This window comes from Sciurus vulgaris, assembly GCF_902686455.1.
Source record: "Sciurus vulgaris genome assembly, chromosome: 11".
Taxonomy (NCBI): domain Eukaryota; kingdom Metazoa; phylum Chordata; class Mammalia; order Rodentia; family Sciuridae; genus Sciurus; species Sciurus vulgaris.
In genome coordinates, this window is record NC_136472.1 from 70,734,384 (window position 1) to 70,746,601 (window position 12,218).

A 12,218-nucleotide genomic window follows, 5' to 3' on the forward strand; every position below is an offset into this window, starting at 1 on the left:
CAGTGTTTGAGGACTTATAGTAAATGATTCCAGGACTTATTATAAAGTCATTAAGATAGGACACTGGCTAAGGATAGACATATAGATCAATGGAACTGAACACAGTCAAGGGAAGATTCACACATACACACATTGTCAGTTGATTCCATACAAGCATAAAAGCAATGAGGAAAGGATAGCTTCAACTGTTGCTGGAACAACTGCATCTCTATATGGGAAAGAAGAAACCATGACTCTTAACTAACACCAGACCTCAACAATTGAATTACAATGTTTAGGATCACAGTCCAAACAGAACACTAAAACTCCAACTCTTCTGGAAGAAAACATAAGAGAATATATCACAACTTTGGTGTGGGCCAAAAATGTCTTAAAACACAAAAACGCTAACCATGAGGTAACACTGATAATCAGATCTCACCAAAATTAAAATTTACGATCTAAGAAATGAAAAGCAAGCCAAAACCATTCACAATACATATATTTGAAAAATGATTAGTATACAGGACTAAGACCAACCCAAATTTTTAAAATGGCAAAATACCAAAGTGGATATATGTTTGGCTAAACATATATTTTAGTCAGCAGTCAAATGTGAATCACAACCACAATGAAATAGATCACACATTCACTCAAACAGCTAAATAAAAAAAAAAAAGACTCAATGATACTAAAATGTTGGTGAAGGAACTGGAACTCCTATTCCTTAGGAGTGTATAATGGTATAGGCACTTTGGAATACACTTCGGCAGTTTCTTATAAAGTTAAACACATACTTATAATGTGATTCAGCAATTCCATTTTTAGAGAAATCAAAACATGTCCACAAAAAGACTTGTATACCAATGTTCACAGCAGTTTTATTTATAAGAGTAAAAAACTGGAAATAACCCAAATATATATGAACAGGTAAGTGGGTAAGCAAACATACTGAAAGGGAGAAATTGGGCACAAGAATACATACTCCCTTTCATTTAAAGAAAATCTAGAATAAGTAAAGATAATCCATAGGACAGAAAACACATCAGTTGTTGCCTGGTTACAAAGAGAACTTTCTAAGGTGAGAGAAATATTTTATATTTTAATTGTGGTAGTGATTTAGGCTATATATTTGTCAAAGTTCATTGACTTATACATTTCATATGATTATATTTTGCTGTTTATATAGTATACTTTGATAAAGTTCATTTAAAAAAATCTACTAGGTTGTAAAAATACTCAAGAGAGAAACTAACCTATTCATCACACCAGAGATGACAAGTACTTTGCCAAATACAACAAGGGTGAAAAAAAACCTTTACAGTAGAAAGATTCAGTAGTACCACCTTAATTAAGTAACCACTCAGTATCATTAATAGCAGACAACTTGATATTATATGATACCTGATGTTATGGAAAACAAGGCATCACTTCCGAAGCATTCTAGCCTAAAATCTAACCTGCCTCTGGCCAGGTTGTAGATCTAACTTCCACCTTATAGAACAGAAATAATGGGGTACTCTTATAAACACATAAAGCCAATATTGCAAAACATAATTGTTAAATATAGATGTTAGGAAATGTTTATTCTTCTCTTCTGTATGCTTGAAAATTTTCACAACAAAAAATTTAAAAAGTGATTAGTCAAGAGGTCTGCTAAGGGTACAGTGAAACTGCACAATAACAGGCTCCGACATAATGTAAATTTGGACACAATGTGATTGGGAATTTTGTTTTTATAGGAGGTTCAAACTTGTCATTTCATTATCCTTGTAATAATGAGGGCTCACCTTTTACATAATTGGATTTTTTTGGATGTCTCTTTATAACATTACAACAAGGTTATTACTATGTTTGAGTCACTGAGGGACAAGAGTAGCACAGTAATTTGTATGATAGCACTGTATGAGATGACAATTTAAGAGAATACGGGGCTGGGCATAGTGGCACACACCTGTAATCCTAGCAACTCAGGAGGCTGAGAGAAGAGGATTGTTGAGTTTGAGGCCGGTCGCAGCAACTTAGCAAGACTCTATCTCAAAATAAAAAATAAAAAGGGCTGGGGGCACGGCTCAGTGGTAACGTGCCCCTGGGTTCAATCCCTTAATCCCTAGTACCAGGAGTGTTGGGGGGAACGGCATCTATAAGTGTGCTTATACAAATAACACTTGATACTATATAACTGGACTTTGGTTTTCGAATACACATTTAATTCAGATCATAAAGCCTAGTGAACATCTTGGACAAAGGATCATACACCAAAAAGGGAATTACTAAAAATGTCCTATCTTTGACTTCTAACATTAGTTTTCTCCTTGCTATGTTCATAATTTCATTGTCCAAAACACAGAACTCCTACCAACCCAGAAAAAAGGTATAATGTAAACATAAAAATAAAGTATTCTGGAACAACATAAATCATGAATGGCCTATACAAAGATAGTATTTCAAACTTTTGATTTCTTGGCAAGCTACTTTCAAGAACACACACACCTTTTTTATTGTAATAAAGTGCATGCAACACAAATTTTCCATGCTAACTAACCATTTGAAGGTGTACAGTTCAATAGCATTAAGTACACTCATACTGATGTGCAACCGTTACCACTACCCATCTCCAGATCTCTTTCATCTTGCAAACTCTATACATTACACAGTAATTTCTCAGGAGACTGAGGCAGGGGGATCAAGAGTTCAAAGCCAGCCTCAGTAACTTAGTGAGGTCCTAAGCAATTCAGTGAGACCCTGTCTCTAAATAAAGTATAAAAAGGACTGGGGATGTGGCTCAGTGGTTAAGCACCTCAGTACCAAAGAAAACAAAAACCAACAATTTCTCATTCTCCCTCCCCTAGCTGCTGGTAACCTCCATTCTACTTTTTGTCTCTATGAATCTGACTACTTTAAGTACCTCATCCAGGTGGAATCATAGTATTTGCCTTTTTATAACTGGTTTATTTATAGCAACCCTGATCTCTTCTGGTTCTAATTAGCATGGAATATCGTCTTCCATTCATTCACTTTCAATCTACTTGTGTTTTGGATCTAAAGTTGAGTCTTCTGTAGACAGCATAAGGTTGGATCTACTTTTTTACCCATTCTGCCAATTTCTAAGTTTTGATTGGAGAATTTAATACATTTACATTTAAAGTAATTACTGATAAGAAGGAACCTACTGCTGTCATCCTATTTCTTTTGTATATGCTTGTAGCTTTTTAGTTCCTACTTCCTGTATTATTAGTCTTCTTTTGTGTTTAGTTGATTTTTCACTGTGTAATGTTTTAGTCCTCTTCTCATTTCTTTTTGTGTGTATGTGTATTCTAAAGCCATATTCATTGTAGTTACATGGGAATTACATTTAATATCCTAATGTAACACTCTATTATTTATTAAATATATGCTAAAAAACTGCATAAATGAGGAATGTGTATTATAGAAGGCATTTCAAAAAATTTGAAGACCTAAAAACTATGTTAAGAACATTATTATTAGCTGGGCACTGTGGCACATACCTATAATATCAGTGGCTTGGAAGGCTGAGGCAAAAGGATTGCAAGTTCAAGCCTAGCCTTAGCAACTTAGTAAGACCCTAACCATCTGTCTCAAAATTAAAAAAATTAAAAAGGGCTGGGAATGTGGCTTAGTGATCGAGTGCCCCTGGGTTCAATCTCTGGTACCAAAAGTAAAATAAATAAATAAATAAAAATAAATGTTTCATTTAAGCAGCTGTCTTATTTCAGTTCCTGAATAAGAGGCTGAGAACACTGCTACAGCTTGTACAAATACTCCTATGATAATCCAAAGAGTACAACAATAAAACAATAGTTTGTTCATCACTAGTAGTAGTATTTCTTCTTCTTCTTTTGTTTTTTGATACCTAGGACTGAACCTAGAACACTTAACTACTGAGTAACATCCTAAGCCCTTTTTATTTTATTTTTTTAATTTTGAGACAGGGTCTTGCTAAGTTGCTGAGCCTGGCTTTGAACTTGTCTTGCCTCAACCTCCTGAGTCACTGGGATTACAGGTGTGTGCCACCATGCCTAGCAAGTATAGTATTTTCATCAGTATCTGGCACACAGCTGGTATTCATGTAATTGTTGAGTTAATCAGTTTGTGAATCTACCCTAAATCAACCAGCCAGGAATTAAAGACCTATAGTCTTTGGAAAAGTGTTTTTTATGTTTTGAATTTCTTCTAAGTTTCTTTAACCTATTACAGAAGACCACAAATGATTTTTATTCTAATTAGCAACACTGAATGGAGACATAATATAGGAAAGATCAGATAAAGGAGATTACTCAACAAGGAAGAGTATTATTCCTGTTAGCAGGAATTAAAAAGCAGACATGAAAGATATAATGCAATTTTAACCAGCTTTCTCTCTTTTGTATAGGTACTTATAATTAGGTAAAAAGCTATTGAATAGCTATGCAATTCAGAAAAAAACAATGTAAAAGATATATAGGTAAAGAAAAGAAAAAGGGTGTGCACAGAAAAAATTAGTGTCAGTCTCTCTGATGACTCTTTTTTCTATCCAAAAATTTCATTATGACAATCTTGTAAGAACTGCCCCAATAAACATGCCCTCCTAATTTACCAGCTAATTAAGATACTAGTAGGATTAACTAAATTTTACAGATATTCAAAACTGAGGTAATAGATCTGATAATGGATCATGGTCTTAGCATATTCCACATTTTGGTAAGAAAACCATCTTGGAGAATGCAGACTTAAATATTTGTATTAGGAGAGGTGAGACATTTGGCTGTGGGAATCTCACTTTATATTTTTTTTTAATTAGTTTTAAGCTAACAGTGTAGTTTAGAATACTCATGGAAATAAAAGGTCATTTGGCCTAAATAAAGACTCTCTGTGACTGACAGCTATTAGTACTACTACAAATGATGTGTGGTAGTGGGCACTGATGGAGTTAAGGTACTAGACAGTGATATTATGGATGGAGTCTGGAAATGGAAAATAAAAGAATAATCCCTTCAGAAACTTCTGAGACTTGTCCTAAAGTAATCACTCCTGCTCCACTAAGGCAGTAACACTGGCTTTATCCAGAGTGAGGAGAAACAAACAACAGGAAAATCTCTTCCATCACAAGCCAGTGTTTCTCAAACCAGGCAAGGGTCCGCCAGCAGTACTTGGTCAGAGTCAGAGGGTATTGGTTTAGCCATGACCCTGAATATAGAGAGAAAGTGTTCACTGCACACCCTGCCCTCCTCACTCTGGAGGCTGTGAGTCAGACTATACCAGGAATGAAGCAGAGGTGGGGTTACTGGAGCTTCCCTAGACCATGCAGATGGCAAACCCATTCTGGTTCCAATCAATTCCTTGGGGCTGTGCCAAAAACTCACTCATAACCCTGTTTTGCATATGTTGCCTCACCCTCACCCCACAACCATTGAAACACTTTCTCAAAACCTCTACAGCACTAACAGGGCATTTGAAAATCACCAGTTTAGATTAATCTTCATCCAATGCCAGAATTCCATGTACAGAGTCCCTGAAAGATGCTTGCCCAGAATCCTGAGACCTTAGAGTGCAGCACTATGTGCTTATTTTGCCACTCAGAAGTTCTGACTCTTAGAAAATATTTTCCAATATCAAACTCAAACCAGCCTCCTTCCTATATTCATCTTTTGGTTCAAATTCTGCCTCTTGAGGTTGCATGTCATAGATCTGTGTTATTTCCTTTTCCCTAACTAATTAAATACCACTCACAGGCCAATATCCATCCTAAATTTTCCTCTGCTCTGACAACCCTCCTCCAATGCTCCCTGTGTCCTCCACTTCCTGAAGCATACTTGTATGTCTACTTCTTGGCACTTGTGCTTCACAGTCTTGGTTATCTTTGGCATTCTTTATGCTTTTCTATTAAGAACATAATCTCTTAAGGGCTGGAAAGTATCAGTCTTTTTTTTTTCTATGTCTACCTCCATATCTCTTCACCATGCTGCAGCAGAGTAGATGAATACACCTGTGTCCTCTGTGAATCGGCCCTAACCACAATAGTTTACATTCTTTCTACTGTATTTCCTTACAAAGTGTGCTACTCTAATCACTTTCAACTGCCAAACTCTATCCTGTGTCTTCTGTCTTTTCTAATACTTTCTTGCTCTCTCATTTTGACCTCTCCCTCTCTAGGACGAGGAGTATTAGCCTGGGGTGGATGAACTCTGGACACCATACATAACACATGCATTTCATTTTTGTGGGAGAGGTTTCAGTTTTTATACAAACTTTGAAAGAACTCATGACTCAAAAAAAAAAAATTAAAATCCACTATTATAATGCTCTCCCCCTTCTCAACCAAATCTCTACTCTTGAAGGTCCAGTTCATGCCCTTGGATCCAGGAAATTTCTCTACCATTAACTTGGTTATTATTTACTTTGTGAAACCTTTATATCTTCATTGTGACTTATTCTTTTGTTACGTAATTTTCAGGATTATAAACTCTTCACAGCAGGTTCAGAGTCTGCTATATACCTACTTTCTACAGAGTAGGCACTCAGTATACTGTGGACATGAGGATGGTGATTCCTCTTTGACTTAATAAGTGAAGGAACTCAGCTTCAAAGGTGTACATCACCTGGTGACTGCAGTTGGGCAAATGCCATAGTTAGCTACCCCCTTACCTCTGCTTTACGAATATTTTCTCTAGCTTCATCTATTTTCTGTTCCAGTTCTGCTCGGCTTTGTTCTGATACAGCAACTCCATGGCATTCCAGTTCATTTAGAACCTACAAGAAAACAGGTACAGAAAATATTTATGTTTCTTATCTTCTTTCCTGAAGTGATTATTTAGATAATTTGAAAGGTTTTAGTGACTAAAACCATATTCCTTTTTAAACTTCCATTTCATTTATTTATTTAATTTAAAAAGTCTGAAATAAAAGACTCAGGAAGTTGCAAAATTAGTACATGCTCCCTTCACCCAGCTTCCCCCAATGGTAAAAATTTATATAACTGTACATTAGTAGTTCCCCTTTATCCTCAGGAGATGTATTCCAAGACGCTCAGTGGATGTCTAAAAATGCTGACGATACAGAATCCTACAGTTACTATGGATTTTTCTATATGCCCTGCAACACTGCCACTCAGTACAAGGGTTAATCTGTTCTTCCATGTTTTATGTCCTGGTGCCTTCTTTGCACCATTAGTCTTGCACTCTGTGGTAGTTATTAAGTAAAATAAAGGGTTAAACACTCTGATACTGTAACAGTGGATCTGATAATCTAAATGACTATTCAATAAGGAAGAAGTGGATAGGGTATATAGTGTGAAAATGATGGATAAAGTGTTTTGGATCTTGGGTGGGAGAGAATGAGACTTCCTTATGCTACTCAGAATGGTGTGTAATTTAAAACATATAAAATGTTTATTTCTGGGTTTTTATATTTAGCATTTCTGTACTGTGGTCACCTCAGGTAACTGAAACCATGGATAGTGAAACTGCAGACAAGCAGGGACTACTGCAATAGAGTATAAAAACAGACATTGACTCAATCTATAGAACTTACTTGGGTTGCAAAAGTTTTGACATACATACCTTTAATTTTTAAAATTTACATGAATACAATATACTACTGCAAAACTACTAATGCAAAATGGCAAAAAGTCTTTATTACATTAAACAATCCATCATAGGATATAACTATCATCCCATCAATTAATTTCTATTTTTCTAAACCACTTTTGTGCATTTCTTCCCATACAAATACACAAACTGAAAATTTTGTTTAAAAAAATAAAATGAGATATACTGTCTTTTCAATGTTTCTGAGAAGGCTTTTCATGTCTGAATAAATACACTGACCTCATTCTCTTTAATTTTTATTTACTCTTATTCTATTGCTATTTGAATTTTCAAATCTCTCAACATTATATGCAGCACTGTACAAAGTACCCTGTCAATGACTTCATGAATACATATACGAATATTTAAGATTAAAAATATGGGGCTGGGGAGATAGCTCAGTTGGTAAAGTGCTTGCCTTGCAAGCACAGGGCCCTGGGTTCAATCCCCAGCACTGAAAAAAAAAAAAAAAAAAAAAAAAAAGATAAAAACATAAAAGTGGAAATTGCACATTTTAATTTTAATAGACATTACCAAATTACCTAAACAAAGTTGTACCTACTCTTTCTGTATCTTACACACACTGGATATTGTCAATCTTTAAAATTATGCCAATGTATTTTTTTTAAAAATGATCTCACTGTTAAATTGGTTCTTTCAAAAAAATCAATCAAATTGAGAAAAAGGGAGAAAACTCAAATTTCTAAAATTCATGATGAAAAAGGAAATATCACCACGAACATCACTGAAATACAGAGGCTAATCAGAAACTATTTTGAAAACTTATACTCCAATAAAATAGGAAATCTTGAAGACATCAACACATTTCTAGAGAAATATGACTTACCCAAATTGAATCAGGAGGACATAGAAAATTTAAACATATCAATTTCAAGCAATGAAACTGAAGATACCATCAAAAGCCTACCACAAAGAAAAGCCCACCACAAAGAAAAGTCCAGGACCAGAAGGATTCTCAGCCAAATTCTACCAGACCTTCAAAGAGAAATAACACCAATATGCCTCAAACTATCCATGAAACAGAAAAGAGGGAACCCTTCTAAACTCATTCTATGATGCTAGTATTTGCCCTGATTCTAAACCAGACAAAGATACATCAAGGAAAAGAAAACTTCAGGCCAATATCCCTGATGAACATAGATACAAAATTCTTAATAAATACGTGTAAATCACATACAAAACACATTAAAAAGACAGTGCCCATGATCAGTGGGTTTTCATTCCAGGGATGCAAGGTTGGTTCAACATATGGAAATCAATAATGAAAGTCCACCACATGTTCAGGTCTCTATGGAGAACCATTTAATATGTGGCTGGGCCTTTGTATTTCTATTACAATTTACTTTTTAATCTTTTTATTATTCTTAAAATATATTTCTTTCTAGATATTAGTCCTTTTTCTATTATTTGCTATAAACATTTCCTCCTACACTATTCCCTTTCCTTTTTTTTAGTGCTCTTTGGTTTACAGAAATTTTTAATTTTTATGTGGTTGTGATTTTATCAACCTTTTATCAATCTTTTCCTTTATAGCTTCTGAGTTTTGTTTTGTTTAAAAAGTTATGTGTAATATGTCAAAAATGTTCTAAGTTCTTCCAGTTCTGTAAGAGTCTTATGTTTAGCACTTAGCTCTTTGTATATAGAGGAAGAGAGGAATCTAATGGTATATTTTCCCCCCAAACACACACAATTGCTAAAGCCTTTTACCAGAGGATTTACTGAATCCTTTTCCCAAAGATTTCAGATGCCATTAACTTTTTTTTGGTAGTGCTGGGAATTGAACCCAGGACTTCATGCATGCTAAGCACATGTTCTACCACTCAGTCACACCCCCAGCCTAACATTTTTTATTATAAAAAATTTAAAATATACTCAAAAGTAGTGCATCTATTATGATAAACTCCCATATATAAATCATGGAGATTCAAAAAATGTTAAAATTTTTTTCACATTTGTTTTACCTATCCTTTTCTTTGTCACAGCATTTGGAAAAAATTCCAGATATTAAGTAATTTTATCCCTACTTGCTGTAATAAAAGTCTTTAAATGTGAATTGTTTTACATAACTACAGTATTGTTATCAGACCTAACAATAATTTCATGGCAGCCTTTAATATAGTGTTCATAATTAAATTTCCCCTCCCACCTAAAAAATGGCCTTTCATGGTTGGTCTGCACTAGTATCTTGATAAAGTCTTTATACTAAATTTCCATATGTACATAGATAGTTCTGATATATTTGCTAATTCTTATATCAGACCAGTTTTAATTTCTGTGGTCATTATTGTATGACTTAGTATTTGGTAAGACATATAAGTCTCATTTTTGTGTGTTTATAAAAAATTGCAGGTAAATTTTAGAACAAGATTGTCAAGTTTCAAAAATATTTTGAAAGTTTCATTAAAATAATACATAATTTTAAAAATTCACTTTTTATGTCTAATTATGTCTTTATTATGTTCACTGGTTAAAATTTTTATTTTTTTTTTTTTAGTTATTTTGGACAATTCTTTTTGGCTTTTAATTTAGACAAGCATGGAAATCAATCAAGAAAGTGAACAAGAGTTCTGAGAAAGTGGGGAGAGTGTCTTGGCACTCCTATATAGACGACGCCTCCTGGCCCAGGACCAGAAAGGAGGAAGAATTGGGTATAGTGGTATGTACTCTTCTGAGAGAATTTCAGAGAGAGATGGAAGTTAAAGGGTCTGAATTAAAAACAAATGTTTAAAAATCACTTTTCTCTAAAAACTTTCTAAAACATTAAAAACCCTGCATTGAAAGTACAGGCACTTCTGCTTTATAGATAGGTAAGCGTGGACAATTCTTTTTAAGAAGTTGGACGTGAAGGCAAAGAAAGAGGATACGGATGCTAAAAATGAAACAGAGAGAAAAAACTACTATATTTAAAATAATTTCTTTGCACTTAAAGTTTAGTCTTGAAAATACATTTTCAGGGAATTTTCAACCATGTCTTCAAAAAACTTGTCTTGGGGCATGAAAGTATTTGCCGTATGTATGCCTCATCCCCTGCCCAACAAACTTTAATACACTATTACTAGTCTTTCTAAGGCAATTTTATGGCAAACAGGTGAATTAATGTGTTGCTGGTATAGGGTTTACAGAATTTTTAAGATAAGTAGATAAGACTATACTGTTGAGTTTGAGAAAGAATAGAAAAGACATATATAGGGTGCTTTTCATGTTAATGAAATTTAGCTCCTTAAATCAATCTGACATTTGGCTTAAGCTGGATGTGGCCAGGGCTCTATTACACTTACCCGTTGTTGATGAACAATGTTTTTGTGCTCACGTGCCACACGTGTAGCCCATTTCCTCGCCTCTTTATTTAGACTGTGTTCCTCTGTGGTCCCAGTTTCTGATTCTAATTGTCGGCTCTACAACAAAAGAGAGAACAGAAAGAAAAGTATTGTTAACCTGATTGCAACTATTACACTCTGTAGTCAGACTAAAGGGCCTTCACTTAGCACAAAAAAAAAAACAAAACAAAACAAAAAAAAAAAAACATGGCACAGTTGGGCATGGTGGCACACACCTATAATCCCAGCAACTGTGGAGGCTGAGGCAGGAGGGTCCCAAATTGAAGGTCAGCCTCAGTCTCCTGAGTAGATGGGATTAAAGTTGCGTGTTACTGTTCCTGGCAAGAAAATAATTTTTTGTTTGGTACTTGAACCTGAAGGTGTGTTTAGCCACTAAGCCACAACCCCAGTTCTTTTTATTTTGAGACAGGGTCTCACTAAGTTGCTTGGGGCCTTGCTAAATTGCCGAGGATGGTTTTTAACTTACAGTCCTCCTGCTTCAGTCTCCTGAGCTACTGGGAATATAGGTGTGTGTCACTGCACCCAGGTATGAAAATAATTTCTTAAATATGAGTTGTCCAAAGAGGATTTTTATAATAAAAAGAATTATAATGGTATGGAAAGAATTTTAGAGACTCACTTGCAATTTAACTTTTTCATGAATTAGGTCAGGTCACAGAAGACATGTAGACGTTCTCTATAATACATATCTTAATAAATGAAAATTTCATACAAAGCAAACAGCCCAGGGTATTGAACAACACACAGAGAAATGTTCTAAGCCACTATCAAAAATTCTATCAGTCAGGCTCTAGTGTAGATCTTTATCTTTTAGAGTGGGCATTTTGCAGTGGTTGACTACAGTTAAGGAGCTGCTGGTGACTGCTTCTTTTTAAAATGCCGGCTAATTTAATTTTTAGTTCATTCTTTTGATAATTTCCCTTTATTCTTTTAAAAGCATTTGAAATATATAAATGAATATATGTAAGACCTATGAAGCACCTAATTTAAAGAACACTGATATCTTTTTGAAGCAGAAGATGAGAACTAAAAAATTAAATAATAAATAGTACTATAGTCTAGCTCTGGAAAAGCTCACTCAATTTGGTTATTTGTAAAGAGGCATATATACAATCTCAGAATAATAGTAGCATATGCACATACACACACAAATTAGAACTTGAGGAAAGCTACAAAGGAGGAGGCAGCTTTCACTCATTCATTAGGTGTCTGTGAATTCTATTAAGGTACAGGAGGGTCAAGTAAATACAATTCTTGAGATTCTGGAAATAGAAAAATTTTAGAAATCATAAGA

General features: G+C 34.6%; 1 protein-coding gene across 1 annotated transcript in view; it reads right to left on the reverse strand.

The window, feature by feature from the left end:
* The window catches only part of FCHSD2 (FCH and double SH3 domains 2), a 245,161-nt gene that overhangs the window by 39,230 nt on the left and 193,713 nt on the right, over nt 1-12,218 (reverse strand). The window contains 2 exon segments of the mRNA XM_079103793.1: nt 6,625-6,729; nt 10,865-10,981. Coding sequence (XP_078959919.1) covers nt 6,625-6,729; nt 10,865-10,981 — 222 coding nt within the window.